At 40.3% G+C, this 24,998-nt stretch overlaps 1 protein-coding gene across 1 annotated transcript in view; it reads left to right on the top strand.

Annotated features, from left to right (window-relative positions):
• The window catches only part of TPD52 (tumor protein D52), a 51,942-nt gene that overhangs the window by 2,078 nt on the left and 24,866 nt on the right, over positions 1–24,998 (top strand). Inside the window, exon 2 of the mRNA XM_010863396.1 lies at positions 17,269–17,384. Coding sequence (XP_010861698.1) covers positions 17,269–17,384 — 116 coding nt within the window. The remainder of the gene's footprint in view (positions 1–17,268; positions 17,385–24,998) is intronic.

Raw genomic sequence — 24,998 nt, 5'->3', positions numbered from 1 at the left:
GGAAGGGGAAGAGGTTGACAATAACTGGGTTGAGCAGGTCTCCAGAAGTTGGGGACTGGCAGGCAGCGGCTGGATGTCTGTTGCGGGAACTGGATTGCCAGGAATCTGTCTTTTGCTGCCCTTTCCTGGCCTTGCAGTCCACCATGGACTCTGCAGAAAGTACATCCTGCCCTGTGCCTGTCCCCAGAGGATGACTCCCTTGATCCTCACTGCTCAGTCCTACGTGTAGGAAATGCTTCAAGAACAGTACACAGAAGGAAGTTAGAGCTCAAGGACAGAGAGAATCCTAAGTGACACGGGGCCATGGGAGCCCGGACTGTAGTGACCTGGCCTCAGGTAGACCTCGGTGATCAGCATGCAAGGCTTGGAAATTCCCAGGATGATTCTGCTGCTTATTGGAAGGCTCTCCCTTCTTGAATCTCTGTTTCACCTCCTTTCCTTTTCCCAGCTGTAGTAATTGCCACCCTTTCGGTGTTTTCTGTTAAAACAGAAGCAGTGGATGTGTCTCTATTTTGAACAATTACGTCTCTAATTTCTAGTTGCAATTTGTAGGAGTTTGGGCTCATGGGATTAGACACAAAATGATTTTATTTATTTATTTATTTTTTTTTACAAAATGATTTTAAACTAGAAACAAACTCATGTATCCAGTTGTGCTCACCTTTATTGGTTTGTGTGAATTTTTAAAAAGGATTGAGGGGAGGGAGAACATTAACCAAACAGAAACCGCAGTAAGCAGTCACCTGGTAAGAACATCGTGATTCTGAAATAAGCAAATCAAAGCTGGGATCTACAACAGGAATCTCCAGTTTTTGTGCTTGTGACTCCTCGGGGCACAAGAAGCCTGCAAATCTCTTTGAATATCAAGTGGGAGGCGTAGATGGAATGAATACTGCCTTCTGTGTGTTTGCAACCTTTGTATTTTTAGATAGGAGCTCTTAGGATAGATACATACATTATGTGCTGTGTGTGCTTAGTCACTCAGTCGTGTCCAATTCTTTGCCACCCCGTGGACTATAGCCCTCCAGGTTTCTCTGTCCATGGGGTTTCTCCAGGCAAGAATATTGGAGTGGGTTTCCATGCCCTCCATTTAAAAGCTTACGTGGCTATTGGCCACTTTGAATTTTCCCAATCAGCAGACAAGTAGTGCACAAAAAGAACTGATGTTAAAGGGAACCATACTCAGAAAAGGCTGGGGACACTGATCTCAAAAGCATAGTCTTTGATATTTATGCAAAATGCCATCATGGGGCAAATGAAAAGGTAAAGAGATTTAATCTCTGGGCAGAATGTTCCTCAAGCAATCTGAGTGAAGGACAGGATGAGGGCCAGTGGCTGGAACAAAAAAAATTCTTTTATCAGAGATGTTAAAACTCTCTTGGTACAACCAGCCCATGTTCAGAAATGCCTTGTACTTCTTGATCCACAACCTTCATAGATATAAGTGTCAATAGCTAAAGCAGGAGTCTGTGAAACAGAACTTACCCTTACTATGTGTGATATACTCTGATATTTTATATTATTCCTGTTTCTTCTTTTAAAGATGCTCATTTGTTACTGCTAAAAGGATTTCACAGCCTATAGTTTGAAAAACACTGATTTCAGAATCTGGAATACAAGCTCCATTAGAGATGTCGGTCTTTCATTTACTGCTTTTCCCTTAGCACCTAGAACAGCACTCGACAGCTGTGGCTCTACAAATATCTGTTGGTTGAATGAATGAGTGAGTGAATGGATGAAATGAAACTGGCAAAGACCAAATCATGCTGTAGATCATCTTACAGATGTGAACATGGAGGCCAAGACAGGTGTTGTGAAGTCCCCAAATCACAAAGCTTAGCCCAAGTCAGGACTCAACATCACCCCTCAGTTCTCAAGCCAGTGGTTTTGTGTGTGTGTGCTTTGTTTGTTTTTTGATCACAAGAAATCTGCACCTGCCCAGTAACGGATATCATAGAACAGGTTAATCATTCAAGGCGGAACCTTTCCTTTGATCAAGGGTCTTACTGTAGGCTAGTTTGTTGGGAATTCCCTGGCGGTCCAGTTGTTATAACTCTGTGCTCTCACTCTTGAGGCCCTGGGTTCAATCCCTGGTCATGGAAGTAAAACTCCCACAAACCATGCAGTGTGGACTTAAAAAAAAAAAAAAGATTAACGTGGGTAGTTGATTCCTCATGTGCCGCTTGGACCTGAACTTTCCATGTTGCCCTGCAGTGGGCACAGTCATCTTGTTCCTGTTGTCCTTGGTTGAGTTCTCTTTTCCAGTCTGTGAACACTTACAAGGATAACTTTCAGTGTTATTTATGTAGATTCATTCTTCCTCTTAAGGATTTTCTCATGTGCAGAAAGATAAAGCAAGCCCTGGCTTATATATATATATATATATTTTTAAAACTTCTGGTTATTTCTAGTGATTTCAGGAAATAGGAGCCATTTAAAACTCTGACATTTTAGTTTTATGCTGTCATATTTGAAACTCTAAGAACCCTGAAGAAAATCAAATTGAAATTCTTTAGCTCAGAGTCCTTTTCATTCTGCTTCATTCCCCTTTTTGGTTTAGACTCTGAGTCATTCTCTCTTCTTTTTAGGAAAGGGGTTATCACTTCTTGAAAGCTTTTCAGGATTGTCCAGTTCTTAAATAGTAAATATATGGGTTTACAGAAAAAAATCCGAGCAGAACTGAAGAGCGGTAGAACCTTCTTGTTCCTGCAGAGGAAATTTAAAGACTTCCCCTCTGGGGGTCCCCAGATTCCTCCATGGCTGATCTTCTGCCACCCTTTTTATAGAGTGACCCAGTTTGGATAGTTTTACTTGATTGGTGTCAAGGGAGCAGATGACTTGAAATAATTGGCTAAATATTTTCTCTATCTTTTTTTTAAAGATGAAAGAGATTAAAAAATCAGTTTAGGAATATCTGGAGGAGCACATGAAACATTTGAAAATATAATGTGTTCTTTTGCCATCTTTTCTTTCTCCTCTACTCATCTATCAGGTGAAGTTTGGGGAGAGTGACCTTTCTTTGGACAGGCTCTTGACAGCTGTGTGGGGCCCCACTTTCAGAGTTGAGTCCCGGAACGGTTGGTCTGTCTGACTCGAGAGCTGTCTTCTCCCTTTTGTGTCAGTGCTGTCTGCCTTCCCTCCTTTCTGCAGGAATTTCCTCCTTGATGACCCTGGCACTGCCTAATTCACCTCCTGAGTTCCTGGGCACCCTCCCCCACCTCAAAGTGGAATGACTCTAGTTTTGTCTGCTTTCTTATTCCTTGTTACCTTGATGACAATTATTCTCATTTTTTTCTCCGGAGGTTTTACTGTTTTTACCATGAACAAATATGAGAAAATAACAGCCTTAAGGAGTATCAGTTGTATGACCCATGCTCCCTAATCTCTCTCTTCTGAAGATAATCAGAGTCAAATAGCAGGTTTCAGAGGCTCCATTGCCTGAAGTCAGTGGGGACTTTTTGGTCTCCACCTGTCCGGGGGCATCTGACTATATCTAGAGAAGATTTCAAAATGCTTTTGGTTGTTACCACTGGGTGCAGGGTAACGGGGGTGGCTGCAGACATGGAGTGGGCACGTGCACAAGATGTCCCATGGGACGCAGATAGAACACCCTCCCACCCCCACCACCAAGAACCTTCCTGCTCAGAATGTCCATCGTGTAGCAGTTGGAAAGCCTCGCCTTAAGTGGATCCTTTGCTTTTAGGATCTCTTAAGGAGAACCACTTTGAAGTGGGGACTTCCAAGTATTCCCTCCCCATTCTGGATTTTGTCACATCTGGAAACAATAAGGCATAGAAAGTTAGAGCCTCAAGTGCAGACTTCAAAAAAATTTGTTTGAATTTATTTTTGGCTGTGCTGGGTCTTTGTTGATGTGCGTCTCTTCTCTAGTTGTGGTCAGCAGGGCCTGCTCTCTAGTTGCGATGGGCGAGCTTCCGCTGCAGGGACTTCTGTTGTTGTGGAGCGTGGGCCCTTGGGTGCGTGGGTCCAGGAGTTGTGGCCTGTGGACTCAGTAGTTTCGGCTCCCAGGCTCTAGAGTGTGGGTTCAGTAGTTGTGGCTCATGGGCGTAGTTGCTCCTCGGCATGTGGGATCATCTCAGATCAGGGATCGAACCCGTGTCTCCTGCATCTCCTGCACTGGCAGTGGATACTTTACCACTGAGATACCAGGGAAGCCCTCAAGTGCAGACTTTTAAGGGGAAGCATTTTTATCTTGTCATCTTTGTGGGTATAACCACTAAAGATATTTTGAACTATGTGGTTTTTCCTTTATTGTTTGTGTGTCTTTAGGTTAAAAAATGGGAAACTCATATTTCTTCTTGTATGTGCTTAAAGAAAATCCCAGAGACTGATGTTTCTTATTCCTACTCTTGTCTTAAAGCTGTTGTTGCCTCTTTAAGACTGTGTAAAGCGAAAGTGAAGTCGCTCAGTCGTGTCCGACTCTTCGGGACCCCATGGACTATAGACTACGAGGTTCCTCCGTCCATGGCATTCTCCAGGCAAGAACACTGGAGTGGGTTGCCATTTGTAAGAGAGGTGTATATACAGTTTTACTTTCCAGAGAAGCTTCTATGGCTTGATTATGCTCTTACAAATTCTCTTGGGTAGAGAGTATTAACATTCACACTTCAGTAGCAAGTATCTTAGACTCCTCTTACTTCCAGCAACTTCTCCCCTCCTGACTGACTGTTCTTGGGGATAGCTGATGTTATATTCCTGCTCTGTTATCATCGGCGCCCCACCTATTTGACCACAGTGTGTTTGCTGTGTACACGCCTCTGTCACATGAAGGTAGGAGCCCTGCTTCGAATGCTAACAATCTTTGGATAGATTATGCATTAAACAGAGTTGTATTTCTACAGAAAGTGACATTTTGTGTTTGTTTTAAATAAGAAAACCTTTTTAGGTGAGAACAGTGAAGTGGGAATGAAATATATAAAATAATGAGAGGCAAGGTAGACTGTGATGGGAAACTGGATTCTTATCTCTCCCTCTGACTTCACGAGGTTGTTGTTGTTCTTGCTTAGTCGCTGAGCCAAGTCCAACTCTCTGTGACCCCATGGACTGTAGCCCGCCAGGCTTCTCTGTCCATGAGATTTCCCAGGCCTGATTACTGGAGTGGGCTGCCATTTCCTGACTCCAGAGGGTGCTTTCCTGCAATTCATTTATTCAGATAGTGTTGTTGAGCATCTCCAGGCACTCTGCACCACATTCTGTGTGGGGCTGAAGCTGCGGGATAAGAGCACAGTGCTCTGGTCAAAAACTGCCCAGCCAGCTCTTTCCGAAGTACAGTAGACAGTACACAGAGGGTGTTATGCCCAGAGTGGGCCCAGGCCACCAGGGCCAGAGAATTCCTCCGGAGCAGGAGAGTTTTCCTAATCCTTTATTGAAATGAGTGGGACTTGGAAATAAGGAGAGTGTTTCAGGAAGAGAAACTAACATACGCAGAGACGTGAAAAAAGGAGAGCATGATCCTAAAAGAGATGGTGAAGGTGGTCTTAAGGACTTTGGGAAGGTCATGTACACACTGCTCTATTTAAAATGGATAACCAACAAAAACCTGTTGTACAGCACGGGGAACTCCGCTCAGTGTTATGTGGCAGCCTGGATGGGAGGAGGGTTTGGGGAAGAATGGATCCATGTGTATGTATGGCTGAGTCCCTTCACTGTTCACCTGAAACTATCACAGTGTTGTTAATCGGCTGTACCCCAATACACAATGTTTTTGTTGTTTAAAAAATTCAGTTATTAACAGATGGTTAAGATGGTAAATGGTATGTTATATATTTTACCATAATAAAAAAGTTGGGAAAAATAACGTGGGAAGCCATTTACTTTATCTTACCCTTTGCGTTAATACATTCCTTTAAAGAAAAAAATCAGTAAAACATGATTCCCTAGAGGAACTGCAGTTTGGAAGATGCAGTGAGAGCCCCGAGTGTGGGAGGGGCAAGGAGGACAGGAGCAGGAGGCGGAGTCGGTGGGCTCCAGATTGTCAAGAGCAGTGAGCTTTCCTAGTGGGTGGGCAGCCATACAGGGATTGAAGGAGTGCCCTAGTCCCAGTCACGTTTCAGACAGCGCACTCTGGTGGCAGGATAGTGATTGGAGTGGAGGAGACAGAGACCAACGCGGAGCTTTGGGGCAAGAATCTATAAGCAGAGCATGGTGACAGCCTGAGTTGGGTGGGATCAGAGGTGGGGTGTGAAGTGGACTCGAAGAGAGGGAGACAGAGCCACATCTCAGAGAGGCGGGAAAAAAACCTGGCGAGGGTGAGGGGGTGGGGAGGGCTCAGGGGACCAGAGACTTCAGAGTGAGGTTCAGTCTTTGCAACTTGGAGCTGTCGAATGAGATCCTGATGGAGAAGTGTCCTCAGCTGAAGGGGGAGGAGGGGGTTGGAGAGTGATAGGAGGTGAGGAAGTGAGCCCTGTGGGTCAAGCTTCGTGGAAGAGAAGAGGAGAGGAAATAGCCAGGATGACTGGTAGGACCAGGAAAGTGAGTCACAGCAGGTACTCATCGAACATTGAGTATGTGCCCACCTTTTATTTCATGACCATTTAAAACATTCTTATAAAAACCCGGAGAGCTAGATGGTATTATTGCCTTTTTATTTTTTAAACAGGGTATGGGTTTGGGGTTCACTTTCCCGGAACTCAGTTCTTTAGGGCTACCATGACAAAGTACCCCAGACTGAGTGGCTTAAAATGACAGAAATGTATTACCTCTATGGTTTTGGAGGCTGGAAGTCCAAAATCAAGGTGTCGGCGGGGCCATGCTCCCTCTAACACCTGCAGGGAAATCTTTCCTTGCCTTTTCCTAGCTTCCTGCTGGTAACCCCTGTCTTTTTTTTTTTTTTTTACAATTTATTTATTTTGGCTGTGCTGCGTCTCGTTGTTGCTCGGGCTTTTCCTTAGTAGCAGTGGGTGGGTGGCTACTCTCTTGTTGCGGTGTGTGAGCCTCTCATTGCGGTGGCTTCTGTCCTTGTGGAGCACAGGCTCTGGAGCACGCGGGCTTCAGTAGTTGTGGCAGGTGGGCTCAGTAGTTGGGACTCCCAGGCTCTAGAGCACAGGCTCCATAGTTGTGGTGCATGGGCTTAGTTGCTTGGTGGCATGTGGGATCTTACTGGACCAGAGATCTACGTAGATCCTGGACCTACGCCTCCTGCGTTGGCAGGTAGATTCTTTATCACTGAGCCACCAGGGAAGCCCCCTGGCTTGCTTTGACTGGCGCTACATCCCTCCAGTCTCTGCCCTACAGCATCACACCAGGTCTCTGTGTGCTCTGGATCTTTACACAGTGTTCTCTTCGGGTCACTGATTCAAACTTCCTTTTACTTGTAAGGACACCAGTCATTGGGTTAGAACCCATTCCACCCTCCAGTCCAGTATGATATCATCTTGATTACATCTGCAAAGACCCTGTTGCCAAATAAAAACACATAGTTTATGGGTCCTGGGAGTTGGAAGTAGAATGTATCTTTTTTGGGGGGAGATGCAAGTCAACCCACAACGTGATCTGATTTTAAAAATCTCTGCCCTGTCTTTCCTATGTTTACACAATGAAATGTGTGAATTTAAATGATCCAAAATTATCTTCAGATTTAAAATTGTGTGAAGATGATTGTAAAAGTTTTAAGTGATAATCATAGAAAGCCTTGAAGGGGAACAGTTGACTTTAACTGGAAAAAACAGTCAAAGATGAAGAACTGGAGGGAAGAGAGAACTGCTTAGGTGAGGGGTTCCACTCTGGGGTGGCCTGGGCTGCACCCACCACGCTGAGCAGAGAGGTACCCACCAAGCTCTCCGTCCTGGCTTAGCTTTAATGGTAGGTTCTAAATTTCTATTTAAAAAACTAGTTTCTTCCCTGGTTGAAATTTTGGGAAATAAGTGGCAAATGGATGGCTTTAGGGAGGGGAGGAGAGAAAAGAGAAACTTAGTTTGAACAAATCTTTAGCGAATAAGTCAGTTCAAATGAAGTATTTACAGACATTCGCTTTGTTCTGGGTGCTATGAGTCCTCAGGTGTAAAGATAAGGGTGTGACATTAGGACCTTGTTTTCTAGGTTTGCACATCTAGAGGCAGGTGATAAACAACGATACCACAAGGACCACTTAGCCAGTTGGTTGTACAATGATCTCCAGTAAGAAGACATAAAATGTAGAAGAAAACGTTGTGTCTTGGGACTTAAAGGAGCGCTCCTTCTGGTTCGTCTCCATTGCTTTCTTGGCCATGGATCTCCCAACAGTTCTCCTGTGCGTGGAATCCAGGCTCTTCTCCCCAGATGAAATTCTTTAGGGTTGATCCCATGTGTGCAATTGAAGACAGGTTGTCAATCTGTTTGCACAACTAGAAGAATTATTAAGCAGGTGGCTGAAATGGTAATAACCTGACAGAACAAATTATCACTAATTTGCAGTCACTTGGGCTCAATATTGGCATCTGTGACTTTCAAGCCAGGCATCCCCTTGTGTTCTCACAGCCTCAATGAAGTGAAAAGCCCTCTGCTTCCAGTTTTCCTCTGACCTGCTCTTTGTCTTCCCAGCTCTTTGGAGTTTCTCTAAGAAAAATATACATGAAGGAGCAAGAATTTAAAGTCAGAAAGACCTGTGTTTCAATTTCTGCAACTCTGGGCACATTACTGAACCTCAGCGGGGCTCAGTTTCCTAATGGGGATAAATACTACTTGTCTCATTGGGTGATGGTTGTAAGAGTGTGTGTGTGTTTTAGATAACGTGTACCTGTTTAAATCTCTGGTCACAGTGGCTAGTGTATTAGACCTCAATAAATATGTCGTATTTTCTCTCCTGCTTATTCCGTCTTTTAAAAATAGATCTCTGTCAGACTCTGAGGAGAAACATTAAAATTAATGATCAAATATGGATTTTTTGAATTATTCAGTTCTCAGTAATCTTTAGAGCGTTTCCATTTCCCAACTTCTATGTTATGAATGAGAATTTCCCAAATGCCAGATTCTACCTCTGCAATATATACTCTCACCCCTCTTTTTTAAACTTTTTATTTTATGCTGGAGTACAGTTAACAATGTTGTGTTAGTTTCAGATGTACAGCAAACTGATTCAGTTACATATATTCTTTTATAAATTCTTTTCCCATTTATGTTGTTACGTAATACTGAGCAGAGTTCCCTGTTCTATATAGTACTTCCTGATTGGTTATCCAGTTATATACTCTTACTGAACATGTACAAAATAGGATAGATAATACCTAGAAATTCATTTAAGGCAAAATTTGGATTCCCAGGCTTGGGGAAACTGTGATCAGAAATGATGAAAAGACTGCTTTTGATCTATTCTACATTTTTATTTATTACTGGTTCTAGGTATCTTCCAAGTCTGACCTTCAGCCCCCTACTTTTGTCTTTATTTGTGTTTTGTACAATCAGTGATTTAAAGCATATGCTTTCAATTAAAATGTTCAGGTTCACAATCCTGTCCACCATGTATTCAGGTATGTTACCATGGGGAAGTTATTTAACCTCTGTAAGCTTCAGTTTGGCAAACCACTTCAGTATTCTTGCCTTGAGAACCCCATGAACAGTATGAAAAGGCAAAATGATAGGATACTGAAAGAGAAACTCCCCAGGTCAGTAGGTGCCCAATATGCTACTGGAGATCAGTGGAGAAATAACTCCAGAAAGAATGAAGGGATGGACCCAAAGCAAAAAGAATACCCAGCTATGGATGTGACTGGTGATAGAAGCAAGGTCCGATGCTGTAAAGAGCAATATTGCATAGGAACCTGGAATGTCAGGTCCATGAATCAAGGCACATTGGAAGTGGTCAAACCAGAGATGGCAAGAGTGAATGTCGACATTCTAGGAATCAGCGAGCTGAAATGGTCTGGAATGAGTGAATTTAACTCAGATGACCATTACATCTACTACTGCGGGCAGGAATCCCTCAGAAGAAATGGAGTGGCCATCGTGGTCAATAAAAGAGTCCGAAATGCAGTACTTGGATGCAATCTCAAAAACGACAGAATGATCTCTGTTCATTTCCAAGGCAAACCATTCAGTATCACAGTAATCCAAGTCTATGCCCCAACCAGTAACGCTGAAGAAGCTTAAGTTGAACGGTTCTGTGAAGACCTACAAGACCTTTTAGAATGAACACCCAAAAAAGATGTCCTTTTCATTATAGGGGACTGGAATGCAAAAGTAGGAAGTCAAGAAACACCTGGAGTAACAGGCAAATTTGGCCTTGGAATACAGAATGAAGCAGGGCAAAGACTAATAGAGTTTTGCCAAGAAAATGCACTGGTCATAACAAATACCCTCTTCCAACAACACAAGAGAAGACTCTCTACATGGACATCACCAGATGGTCAACATTGAAATCAGATTGATTATATTCTTTGCAGCCAAAGATGGAGAAGCTCTATACAGTCAACAAAAACAAGACCAGGAGCTGACTGTGGCTCAGACCATGAACTCCTTATTACCAAATTCAGACTTAAATTGAAGAAAGTAGGGGAAACCACTAGACCATTCAGGTATGACCTAAATCAAATCCCTTATGATAATACAGTAGAAGTGAGAAATAGATTTAAGGGCCTAGATCTGATAGATAGAGTGCCTGATGAACTATGGACGGAGGTTCATGACATTGTACAGGAGACAGGGATCCAGACCATCCCCATGGAAAAGAAATGCAAAAAAGCAAAATGGCTGTCTTGGGAGGCCTTACAAATAGCTGTGAAAAGAAGAGAAGCGAAAAGCAAAGGAGAAAAGGAAAGATATAAACATCTGAATGCAGAGTTCCAAAGAATAGCAAGAAGAGATAAGAAAGCCTTCTTCAGCGATCAATGCAAAGAAATAGAGGAAGACAACAGAATGGGAAAGACTAGGGATCTCTTCAAGAAAATCAGAGATACCAAAGGAACATTTCATGCAAAGATGGGCTCAATAAAGGACAGAAATGGTATGGACCTAACAGAAGCAGAAGATATTAAGAAGAGATGGCAAGAATACACAGAAGAACTGTACAAAAAAGATCTTTACGACCCAGATAATCACGATGGTGTGATCACTGACTTAGAGCCAGACATCCTGGAATGTGAAGTCAAGTGGGCCTTAGAAAGCATCACTACAAACAGAGCTAGTGGAGGTGATGGAATTCCAGTTGAGCTATTCCAAATCCTGAAAGATGATGCTGTGAAAGTGCTGCACTCAATATTCCAGCAAATTTGGAAAACTCAGCAGTGGCCACAGGACTGGAAAAGGTCCGTTTTCATTCCAATCCCAAAGAAAGGCAATGCCAAAGAATGCTCAAACTACCACACAATTGCACTCATCTCACATGCTAGTAAAGTAATGCTCAAAATTCTCCAAGCCAGGCTTCAGCAATATGTGAACCGTGAACTTCCTGATGTTCAAGCTGGTTTTAGAAAAGGCAGAGGAACCAGAGATCAAATTGCCAACATCTGCTGGATCATGGAAAAAGCAAGAGAGTTCTAGAAAAGCGTCTATTTCTGCTTTATTGACTATGCCAAAGCCTTTGACTGTGTGGATCACAATAAACTGTGGAAAATTCTTCAAGAGATGGGAATACCAGACCACCTGATCTGCCTCTTGAGAAACCTGTATGCAGGTAAGGAAGCAACAGTTAGAACTGGACATGGAACAACAGACTGGTTCCAAATAGGAAACGGAGTTCGTCAAGGCTGTATATTGTCACCCTGCTTATTTAACTTCTATGCAGAGTACATCATGAGAAATGCTGGACTGGAAGAAACACAAGCTGGAATCAAGATTTCCGGGAGAAATATCAATAACCCCAGATATGCAGATGATGCCACCCTATGGCAGAAAGTGAAGAGGAACTCAAAAGCCTCTTGAGGAAAGTGAAAGTGGAGAGTGAAAAAGTTGGCTTAACGCTCAACATTCAGAAAACGAAGATCATGGCATCTGGTCCCATCACTTCATGGGAAATAGATGGGGAAACAGTGGAAACAGTGTCAGACTTTATTTTTTGGGGCTCCAAAATCACTACAGATGGTGACTGCAGCCTTGAAATCAAAAGACGCTTACTCCTTGGAAGGAAAGTTATGACCAACCTAGATAGCATTTTCAAAAGCAGAGACATTGCCAACAAAGGTTCATCTAGTCAAGGCTATGGTTTTTCTTGTGGTCATGTATGGATGTGAGAGTTGGACTGTGAAGAAGGCTGAGCGCTGAAGAATTGATGCTTCTGAACTGTGGTGTTGAAGAACACTCTTGAGAGTCCCTTGGACTGCAAGGAGATCCAACCAGTCCATTCTGAAGGAGATCAGCCCTGGGATTTCTTTGGAAGAACTGATGCTAAAGCTGAAACTCCAGTACTTTGGCCACCTCATGGGAAGAGTTGACTCATTGGAAAAGACTCTGATGCTGGGAGGGAAAGGGGGCAGGAGAAGAAGGGGACAACAGAGGATGAGATGGCTGGATGGCATCACTGACTCGATGGATGTGAGTCTGAGTGAACTCCGGGAGTTGGTGATGGACAGGGAGGCCTGGCATGCTGCGATTCATGGGGTGGAAAAGAGTCAGACACGACTGAGCGACTGATCTGATCTGATCTGATCTGAAGCTTCAGTTTCCTCATCTGTAAATGGCGATGGTGATCCTTGTCTCACAAGTGTTAACGTAGATGATGTAATGTATTAGGACCACTGAGCTAAAATTTCGGAGAAGGCCGTGGCAACCCACTCCAGTGCTCTTGCCTGGAAAATCCCATGGACTGAGGGGCCTGGTGGGCTGTAGTCCATGGGGTCACTAAGAGTCGGACACGACTGAGTGACTTCACTTTCACTTTTCACTTTCATCCATTGGAGAAGGAAATGGCAACCCACTCTAGTGTTCTTGCCTGGAGAATCCCAGGGACAGAGGAGCCTGGTGGGCTGCCGTCTGTGGGGTTGCACAGAGTCAGACATGACTGAAGCAGCTTAGCAGCAGCAGCAGCTCAAATTTGGATGTAAATAAAATGAACTTTGTGGCAGCGGCTGTGGTTATTATTAATTTTCCTAAATCATGATTGTTAGGTTTTTTCAGATGATTTCTGTATCTGTCTTTCTGTTCTTCCTTCATGTCCTTAATTTCCAGTTTTTTCCCTAGTTGATCATAAAACAAACCTCATCTTTAAATTCTAATGTTGATAATTTGCTGCCACCTACAGGCTAATATGATAAAAACAGACATGTAATTACTAGCTTTCTTAGACTGTGAGCATAAAATCTCAAGGTCATTTTGGTAGTCCCAAAGCTAACTGTGGACAATCCCAGAATCCCGTTTCCTGAGCCACTTATTTTCCCTGGTAGTTCAACTGAATTCTTGATTAGTATTAATAGAATCATCTTAGATTATTTTTGGAATTGAACAGTTATTCATAAAGCATTATTAGATATTATTATTATCATCATCCCCCATAAGCAGATTTACAAAATAGTGTTTATTAAAAACACAAAAGAATATTTGTTATTTAAGGTAAGTTTAGCACCTGAGTTTAGTTGGGCTTTGTTGCATCCTAGTGAACTTGAGACATCTGAGCAAAACATTACATTAAAAATAAAATTAAGGATGTTTATACTGAACTCTCAGAAAAGGCAGTGGCACCCCACTCCAGTACTCTTGCCTGGAAAATCCCATGAACGGAGGAGCCTGGTAGACTGCGGTCCATGGGGTCGAGAAGAGTCGGACATGACTGAGCAACTTCACTTTCACGTTTCACTTTTATGCATTGGAGAGGGAAATGGCAACCCACCTCGGTGTTCTTGCCTGGAGAATCCCAGGGATGGGGGAGCCTGGTGGGCTGCTGTCTACGGGGTCGCACAGAGTCGGACACGACTGAAGTGACTTAGCAGCAGCAGCATACTGAACTCTGTTGTGGTGCTTACTCTCTTGCCTTGTACGATTGCTGCCTGTATGCTTCTCTTCCATTCTCCTGCTTAAGCTTCTTTTTCTAATAACCTGGTACATGGGATCCATTTGCAAGCATACATGGTCCGTCCTCAGTGGTTTGTTTTTCTCTTTTTGGCTGCACCATGAGTCTTGTGAGATCCTAGTTCCCTGATCAGGGATTGAAATCAGGCCCTCAGCAGTGACAGCACAGAGTCCTAACCTCTGTACCACCAGGGGGTTCCCTCCTCTGTGGTTTCTGACTGTACATAGTACAGCATCTTGGCAGAGTCTGATTTGGCTCCAGCTTCCAGTGCCAGATATCAGGGGATGGGTCCAGTAAGGTTTATGTGCTAACTATGGGGTTGAATTTTGCCTTGAAAATAACAGGGAACCACTAAAGGAACCACTTTAAGCCAGAGAGTGACTTGATAAGATTTTGATCATGACTTGGGCAATCCGTTTTCAGATATGTTGGAGGGACCTGCAGAAGCAACTATTCATTGAGCCTTTCCATCCACTGACTGTAGCTGTCACATCATTTCTGCATGAGAGGACTTAATCATATCCTATTCACCACTCCAGTTTTTGAACTGTTTTATTTGTATTACTTTTATGCCTTTCACAATTCTGTAAACATCTTTCAGGTAGGCACTGTTATGCTATTGATTGTTCTCATTTTAATTATCAACTGCTATTGTGCAGTGAATATACAATAGACTGGGAGCAAGTGTCTTTGTACCTTTTACTCAGTGGACGTATGGACATAGGGATGGATACTTCTGGGCTTGCCATGGTGCTTGCTGCTTGTTGAACAGCAGGCTTGTTCTCTCTCCTTCATCTCTGCCCACCTGCTAAGTCTGTCATCTGCTGCCTGGCATCTTGCTTTGGGCGGGTGCCACATTGCCACTGTGGTTGAGCTAGCCCTTCCCAGAAGTGGATGTGGGGGCTGGTATGATTACTGTAACACTTACTGGTGGAAAGAGGCGAAGAGCAGGAAGAGAAGGAGACCTTTCCCTGGTTCCCTCTGCAAAAAAGCTTTTGCCATGGGACTTCCCTCCTGATCCAGTGGTTAAGACTTCGCCTTCCAATGCAAGAGGTGCAGGTTCAATCCCTGGTTGGGGAGCTGGGATCTCACATGCCTCATGGCTAGAGGACCAAAGCATAAAACAGAAGCAATATTATAACAAAATCAATAAAGACTTAAAAAAAAAAAGCTATTGTCAGAGGAGACTGAAAATCCCAAACCATGGAAATGGATGGCAAAACAGTGACTATGGAAAGGTGATCGAGGCCTTGTTTCAGGTGTAAAATTTAAGGGGGCATCGAAAAGCTCTGCAGTCCAGATAAGTATTTTGTTAATGCATTATTTTAAGAAATTTAAAATGGAAGAAATTCATGATGAACAAGGGCTTCCCCTGTGGCTCAGTGAGAAAGAATCTGCCTGCAGTGCAGGAGATGAGGGTTTGATTCCTGGATCCAAAAGATCTGGAGGAGGGCATAGCAACCCACTACAGTATTCTTGCCTGGAGAATCTCATGGACAGAGGAGCCTGGCGGGCCACAGTCCATGGGGTCACAAAGAGTCAGATGTGACTAAGCATCCATGCATGATGAACAAAATACTAACATTTTAAATAAAGACAAGATCTGAAACAGTGTTATGATAAGCCACTCTTGGAACCTGAGGAAAAAGGAAAAATCAGCCATACTGAGCCTATCTGTTTAAGAATTTGATATTTTGTTCATCATGGACTCTTTGAATTAACTTTTATTTTTTAAAAAATGTTGCATTAAAATATTAAAATTATTTATATTGAATTAACTGCCCTCGTAAATTCTGCACCTAAGGTTCAGGGGCCTCACTGAACTTGCCCTTAGCCTTGTACTTGGTTGGTTGGGCAGAAGAAGGGGGAGTTGCTGAGAGTCAGGTGCCTCCCTGGCTGCCCTCTGGAAATACAGAATTCTTTCTGGTGGATGGGTAGACACTGGCTGTTATTTCAGGGCAGTGGGTGTGGCAGGATTGGTCTTAAATGATGTAGAAAGCTTTTATATGGGTGTTGGTCATTTTTCTGAATATATTGTGTTTGCCAAAAGGTTCATTTGGATTGTTCTATAAGATGTTACAGAAAAACTCGGGAGAACTTTTTGGCCAACCCTAGATAAATTAGGAGCTTCCCTGGTGGCTCAGTGGTAAAGAATCTGCCTGCCAGTGCAAGAGACTTGGGTTCAAGCCCTGGATTGGGAAGATCCCCTGGAGTAGAAAATGGCAGCCCACTCCAGTATTCTTGCCTGGAAAATGCTCTGGACAGAAGAGCCCGGCAGGCTGCAGTCCCTGGGGTTGCAAAGAGTTGGATATGATTTGGTGACTTAGCACGTGTGCATATAAATTAGGATTTTATTCTAAAGGGTTATCTGGATGAGGCATATTTTTTTAATTTTATATTTTAAACTTTTTATTTTGTATTGGGGTGCAGCTGATTAACAGTGTTGTGATGGTTTCAGGTGAACAGGGAAGGGACTCAGTCATACATATATATACACATTCTCCCCCAAACTCCCCTCTCATCCAGGCTGCCACATAACACTGAGTAGAGTTCCATGTGCCATACAGTAGGCCCTTATTGTTTATCCATTGTAAATAAAGCAGTGTGTACATGTCCATCCCAAACTCCCAAATTATCCTTTTCCCTTTTCCTTCCCTCTGGCAACCGTAAGCTTGTTCATGAAATTTGAGTGGATGAGTGCGTGCATGCTAAGTCATTTCAGTCATATCCGACTCTTTGTGACCCTATGGACTGTAGTCTGCCAGACTCCTCTGTCCATGGAATTCTCTTGCCTGGAGTGGATGAGACATATTTTTAAAAAGTTACAAGAAGATGTCTCCCACTTCCACTAGGGAAAGAAATGGAATACACTTTCTTTAGGCTATTCTTCACTGAGGCTGTAAGAGTTAAATCTGACTAGTAGAGGAAGCTAAAGACATTTACAGTCTCCTTCTGTGAATATTAGTCATGCTGATTTACTAGTTAAGCATTTAAAGTCTTGGCAAGATCTCATTCTTGGTCTCTTAACTCTTCTGCTTTGTAGTAAGCATACTGTGACTGGAGAAATGAACAGAAGCTGAGAGAATGCTGTATTTTCTAAATTCCTATTTTGAAAGAGTGTAATTTGGTGGGTTTTAGTAGTTACCTCATAAGTTGTTGTTTTTTTTTTTTCCCCTTGTCCTTTCTTAGGACAGCCAGGCCTTTTGAAAGCAGGAAGATGAGATATGGCACTTACCTCATTGGCTTTCTTCTGGCTGGGGCTGTGAAGGAGTCCAAAGGAAAATTTTACTTAGCTTTCATACTTTACAAACTTTTTTTTTTTTTTTGTCTTCAACAAGGTCTGCTGAGAACAGACCCAGTACCTGAGGAAGGAGAAGATGTTGCTGCCACGATTGGTGCCACCGAGACTCTGTCAGAGGAGGAGCGAGAGGAGCTGAGAAGAGAACTTGCAAAGGTAAAGGAGCCATCCTTCTGGAGCTTCGTTTTGCACTTAAAATATGTCATTATTTGTTTTTCTAAAGTACCTGGTGATACTGTATAGTCAGTTTCAGGGGAGAGAAAGCAATGTGTGTTTACTCACCCTAGAGAGCTGGAGTGAGGAGGAGGAAATGGGAACATGTGAGACCAGTTGGTTTTTAATACGAGGAAGGGTATTTATGGGTAAAGTGGGTCTGAGAAGTAGAGTGTGAAGTCGGAAATGGATGAGGGCCGCTAGTGAATGTCTTCTAAGTGACCTCACTAGCCCTGATGCACTTCTTTCAGTTGCTTTGGTGACTTCTTTCTACCTTTGGCAATGTTGTGGATAGAAGTTCTTTGAATTTTCTTTCCATTCCTCACTCTCTCCCTTCCTCTTTTTAAAATTTTTTTTTAAATCAACCATTTCAAAGTGTACAGCTGAGTAGCATTTAGCAAACTCACGATGTTATGCAACTATCATTTCTATCCAGACATTTTTATCACGTCCAAGGGAGACCCCATACTCACTAAGCTGGCATACCCACTCTTCCCTCCCTCATTCCCTGGCAACAACTAATTGCTTTCTCTCTCTACGGATTTAACTATTCTGGATATTTCATTCCAATGCAGTCACTTAGCATGTGATTTCTGGTATCTGACTTGGTTCATTTAGCATAATATTTTCGAGGTTCATTCTTGTTGAGCTTGTATTGGTACTTCACTGCTTTTTAATGGCTGAATAATATTCTCTTGTAAGTATCTATTATATTTTGTTTATCTGTCCATCTGTTGAGTGGTTATTTGGGTGGTTTCGACCTTTTAACTATTGTAGATACTGAGCTAAGGAATATTTGTGTAAAAGTACTTGTTTGAATACCCATTTCCAATTCCTTTGGGATATACCCAGAAGTAGAATTGCTCATCACATGGTAATTCCATGTTTAACTTTTGTTTTCCAGAATTGCCAAGCTGTTTTCACAGCAGGGTTGCCATTTTACATTCCATCACCAGCTTCTCTACATCCTTGCCACGTTTTTTATTTTCAGTCTTTTTGATTATAGCCGCCTTAGTGACTGTAAAATGGTATCTTGTTGTGCTTTTGGTTTGTATTTCACTAATGAATAAGATATTGAGCATCTTTCATGGGCATATTAGTCATTTACATACCTTTTTTGGAGAAAGTCTATTCAAATCCTTTCCCACATTTATAAAACATTATTTGTCCTTTTGTTGTTGAGGTAGAAGAGCTTTTTATATATTTGGATACTAGATCCTTTATCAGATATATTAACTGCAAATATTTTCTCCCATTCCATACATTCTTTTCACTTTCTTCATCCTGTCATAATGCACAAAAGTTTTAAATTCTGTGATGAAGTCCAATTTTTTTTTCTTTAGTTGCTTGCTCTTTTAGCATTATATCTAAGGATCCATTTCCAAAACTAGATCATAAAGATTTACACAATATTTTCTTCTAAAGCTTATATTTAAGCCTGTGGTCCATTGAGTTAATTTTTATATATGGTTTGTGGTAGCGTTCAATTTCATTCTTTCACATGTGAAGGTTTTTTAGTACCATTCATTGAAGAGACTATCAGTGAATGCTCTTGGCATCCTTGTCAAAAATCAGTTCGTGTATATGTAAAGGTTTATTTCTGGATTCTCAATTCTGATATATTCATCTATATGTCTGTCCTCCTGAGAGTACTACATTCTTGATTACTATAGCTTTGTAATAAGTTTTAAAATCGAGAAGTATGACCTTTTCACCTTTTTCTCCTTTGTCAAAATTGTTGTTTAAAGTCTCATGCAATTCTATATTAATTTTTAGAATCTACACTTCCCCCCACACACCAAAAAATGCCATTGGGATTTAGATAGGATTATTACTGAATCTAAGGATTGATTTGGGGGAGTATTGTATTATTACAATACAATAAGATTGTAATCATCTTAACAATATTAAATCTCACAATCCATGAACATGGAGTGTCTTTCCACTTATTTAGGTCTTCTCTAGCTTAGCAATGTTTTGTAGTTTTCAGGGCACAAGTCTTATACTTCCTTAGTTACCTTTATTTTGAAGTTTTTTTTATTCTTTTGATGTGATTGTAAACAGAATTTTCTTAATTTACTTTTAGATTTTTCATTGCTACTGTGTAGAAATATTAATACAACTGAAGTTTGCATATTAATTTTATATCCTGCAGCATTGCTAAACTTGCTTATTAGCTCTATTAAATTTTTTGTGAATTATTTAAGAATTTTCTCTATATAACATAATGTTATCTGCAGTCAAAAGTAGTTTTACTCTTCCTTTCCATTTTAGTTGGCTTTTATTTATTTTTCTTCTCTATTGCTCTGGCTGAAACCTCCAGTTCTATGTTGAATGACAGTGGTGAAAGTGGGCATCCTTGTCTTGTTTCTAGTCTTAGGGGAAATACTTTCAGTCTTTTCATCATTCAGTGTGATGATAACTCTTGGTTTTTATAAATACACTTATTCATATTAAGGAAGTTCCCTTCTATTCATAGTTTGTTCGGTGTTTTTATCATGAAAGGGTCCTGGATTTTGTCAGATGCTTTTCTTCACTTATTAAGATGGTCGTGCATTTTTTCCCTTCATTCTATTAATATGGTATATTGCATTAATTGATTTTCATATTTTGCATCATCCTTACATTCCTAGAATAAATTTCACTTTATCCTAGGTGTATGTATTCTAGGCCTTGATGTATAATCCTTTTAATATGGTTTTGGATTTGGTTTGCTGGTATTTTACTAAGTATTATTGCACCTATATTCATGAGAGATCCACTTGCAATTTTCTTTTCTTATATCTTTGTCTGCTTTTTGTATCATGGTAATGGCTGGCCTCTTGGAATGGAAGTTTTCCATTCTCTTTTGTGGAAGAATTTGAGAAGGATTGGCTTAAATTCTTCTTTAAGTGTTTAGTAGAATTCACCAATGAAGCCTTCTTGTTTTGAACTTTTATTTGTTGGGAAATTTTTAATTATTCATTCAGTCTTTTTATGTGTTATAAGTCTGTTCAGACTGTCTATTTTTTCTTGGTCAGTTTCAATCATTTTGTGAATTTCTAGGAATTCATTCATTTCATTTAGGTTATCTAGTTTATTGGCATATAATTGTTCATAATATTCTCTTACAATCTTTTTATTTCTATAAGGTTGGTAGTATTGTCACCACTTTCATTTCTGAGTTTAGTTATTTGCATCTTCCTTTTTTTTACCTTCTGTCAGTCTGACTAGAGGTTTGCCAATTGCATTGTTCTTTCTAAAGAACAGCTTTGATTTCATTGATTTTTCACTATTGATTTTCTGTTCTTTATTCTGTTTATCTTTAATCTTTAATTTAATCTTTAATTCCTTTCTTTTTGTTAGCTTTGGCTTTAGTTTGCTCTTCTTTTCCTAATTCTGTAAGAGTGTACAGTTAGGTTATCGATTCGAAATATTATTTTTTAATGTAGGCATTTACAGCTATAAATTTCCCTCTGAGCACTATTCTTACTACATTTCATAAGATTTAATATGTTGTGTATTTGTTTTCATTTGTCTCAAAGTATTTTCTAATTTCTTTTTGATTTCTTCTTTGACCCATTGGTGGCTTAAGAGCATGTTGTTTAACTGGATAAATTTATAAATTTTCTAGTTTTCCTTTTGTTTCTGGTTTCTAGATTTATTCCATTATGGTTGGTCAAGATATTTTGTATGATTTTAAATTTATTGAGATTTGTTTTGTTGCCTAATGATATGCTTTGTCCTGGAGAATGTTTCATGTACATTTGAAAAGAAGGTGTATTCTATTGTTTTGGGGTGAGGTGTTCTGTTTATAGTTGGTTTATAGTGTTCAGATCTTCTGTTTCCTTATTTGTTCTATCTACCTCTTTACATCAGCTTTTATAAACTAGGTGGGGATAGGATGGGTAAGGCAGATTGGTGATAAGCCCCATCAGGAGAGTAAGAGTGAAAAATACAGAGTATTTGGTATTAGTACATGCCTAATACTGTTATTTTGAAAAGAGAAAACAAAAATACTTTTTACACAAGTTGCACATGTTGATCGTAAAAACAAAAAGCACTGAAGAAAAGCAAAATTACCTTTACAGCATAAAAGTTTTAGATTATCTGTTTGCAGACTTTTTTCTATGTGTGTATTGCTATAACATTTCAGTATTTTAAGAAGACATCAGAATACACATTTATAACTTTTCTTCACTTAATTGAATTTCAAAAAAAATTTTGTGACAGTAAATGATCTCCTACAATTTCATTTTAAATTGGTGTAGAATAGCCTGTTTTTTAAATTGCTGCAAGCCCATTTTTAATTAATGGACATATCATTTAATTAATGGGCATATCATTTCAGTTATTTCCTTTTTTTGCTATTATAAACAGTATTTTGATGGAGATACATATAATCCTTTAGGCACCTCTTTAATTAGTTCTTTTTTAAAATTCTATTACTTTTGGTTGTGCTGGGTCTTTGTTGCTTTGCTTGGGCTTTCTCCGGTTACAGTGAGTAGGAGCTACTCCTTGTTGTGGTGCTTGGGCTGTTGACTGCGGTGGTTCTGTTGTTGCAGAGCACAGGTTCTAGGCACACCGGCTTCAGTAGTTGCGGTGCACGAGCTTAGTTGCTCTGTAGCGAGTGGAATCTTCCCGGACAAGGAATCGAACCTATGTCCCCTGCATTGGCAGACAGATTCCTATCCACTGTGCCACCAGGGAAGTCCTTTCATTAGTTCTTTAGAATAAATTCCTAGAAGTATTAATAGAATCCCTGGGCCTACTGGGTGTTAAGAACACAGTCATTACCATGTACACCAACAAAGCCAAAACGCTAGCCAGAAGATTTCTCATAGTATGTGAGAGAACAGTTTTTCCAAATCCTTGCAGCCCTCAGTATGATTATTTCATTATCAATGATATTAACTTAATAGTAATAGCAACTAATATTCACAGACTATTGCTGCATGGCAAGCACACACTACTTGCTGTGTGGCTGAACTCTTCACAGTCATTTTCTCATTAATCCTCATAACAGTGTTATGAGGCAGATATTACTGTTTTTATGGTTTGACGGAGAAAAAAACAGAGATCTAAATCTCCCATTGGATTATGTAATGTTATTTAACAAGTTATCAGACATATGCTATGTGAACACTTTCTCCCATTCTATAGGTTTTCCTTTTCACTCTTTGAAGCACACAAGTTTTTAATTTTGAGGAAGTTGAATTTGTTTTTCCTTTAGTGACTTGTGCTTTAGTTGTTACTTGTCAGAAACCATTGCCTAATCCAAAATTATGAAGATTAAGGTCAAAGGTCTTACATTACAACATTGGGTCTTGTGTCCAGGTCCTCATGAACTCTGATGTGTGTGCTTACTTTTTTATTTGTATAGTATTTATACTCAATCAGAAATTTATACAATTTTTATGAAAACTCCATGAGATATGGCAGATATATTCTTTGCATGCTTGTGTGCTATGTCTCTTCAGTCATGTCCAACTCTTTGCAGCCCTATGAACTTTAGCCTGCCAGGCTCCTCTGTCCATGTGATTCTCCAGGCAAGAATGTTGGAGAAGGTTGCCATTCCCTTTTTCAGGGGATCTTCCTGACCCAGGGATCAAACCTGAATCTCCTGTGGCTCCTCTATCACAGGCAGATTCTTTACCACTGAGCTACCATGGAAGCCCATACTCTTACTTTACCTCTCATCATATATAGATTATGCTATCATAATAAAATATGATAATAATGATCCTAATAATTAGATGTAATAAAATCATTTGGGGCTTCCCTGGTGGCTCATCTGGTAAAGAATCTGCCTGTGATATGGGAGACCTGGTTTCAATCCCTGAGTTGGAGATCCCCCGGAGAAGGAAATGGCATTCCACTCCAGCACTCTTATTTAAAACATGATAATTTTCTGTTTTTTATGTTAGAGTTACTGCTTGAAATAGTTGTAGAAATTAAGAGATAAAAATCTCCTCCATCCATTTTTTTTAACTTCTTTTTGAGATGTAATTTACATTAAATTTCATTCTTTTAATGTGTATAGTTCATTGTATATTCACAAGTTTATACAAGTATCAGTACTATCTAATTCTAAAACATTTATCTAAAACATAAATCACCCTCAAAGAAATCCTGTTCCCGCCAGTGTTCACCCCAGTCCTCCCTGCCCCAGTCCCTGGCAGCCACTAATCCACTTTCTGTTTCCATAGATTTGCCTGTTCAAGGGATTTCTTATAAATGGAATCAAACAACACGTGGTCTTTTGTGACAGGCTTCTTTCATTTAATATAATGTTTCCAAGGTTCATCAATGTTGTAGTACCTATCAGTACTTCATTCCTTTTTATGACTGAATAATGTTCTATTGTGAAAGTATACACCACATTTTGTTTATCCATTCATTAGCTGTTGGACACTTAGATTGTTTCCACTTTTTGACTGTCATGAGTAATACTTCTCTGAACATTCATGTACAGGTTTTTGGGTGAACATATGTTTTCAGTTCTCCTGTTTTGTACCTAGGAATGAAATTTGTGGATATGGCAACTCCATGTTTAACTTTTTGAGAAACTGTCATGCTATTTTGCTGCCAAACTGTGCAATTGTGCATTCCAATCAGCAGTGTATGAGGGTTTCAATTTCTCTACACCCTTGTCAGTGCTTGATATTATTTGTCTTATTGGTATTGTTTGTCTTACTGATTATTGAACACCATACTAGTAGGGATGAAGTGGTGTCTTATTTGAACTTTTCTAATTACGAATGAATGGTATTGGTGATCTTTTCATATGATTATTGGTCATTTATATATTTCTTTGGTGGAATGTCTATTTAAATCCATTATCCATTTTAATTGGATATTTGCTTTTCTATTATTGAGCTATGTTTTTTTAATATATTTTGCATACTAGACCCTTATCAGATTTGTAATTTGAAAACATTTTCCCAATTCTGTTAGCTATCTTTTTACTTTTATGATGGTATCCTTTGAAGCACATCAGTTTTAAAATTTGACGATATTGGTTTGTTTTTTGGTTTTCATGCTTGAGGTATCATATCTAAGAGATGTTGCCTAATCTGAGATTATTTAGATTTACCTCTCTATTTTCTTCTTAAAGTTTTCTAGTTTAGCTCTTTGACTTAGATTTCTCTGATCCATCTTAATACATGTGGTCTGACTTAGGGGTCCCACTGCATTCTTTTGCATATGGAAATTCAGTTGTCCTAGCACCATTTGTGGAATAAAATTATTCTTTTCCACTGAATTGCTTGGTATCTTGTTGAAAATCAGTGGACCATAAATGTATGGGTTTATTTCTGGACTCTCAAGTCTACCACACAATCTTGATTACCATAGCTTTGTAGTAACTTTTCTACTCATTATTCCATTTTTCTTGATTCATGTCAGAGATTCTTGTGTGTGTATGTATACACACACACACACACACACACACACACACACAAATGTTGAATTAAGAAATTGTTGCTCTAGTGTGCTGAGATTGAGCTAGGTATGTTAGCACACAATTATCAACAAAAGCAGGAAATATATTGGGTCATGTATTGTTCAGAAAGATTT

Source organism: Bison bison, unplaced genomic scaffold (assembly GCF_000754665.1).
Source record: "Bison bison bison isolate TAMUID 2011002044 unplaced genomic scaffold, Bison_UMD1.0 scf7180017864491, whole genome shotgun sequence".
Taxonomy (NCBI): Eukaryota; Metazoa; Chordata; class Mammalia; order Artiodactyla; family Bovidae; genus Bison; species Bison bison.
This window is presented reverse-complemented; position numbering and strand designations above follow the sequence as displayed.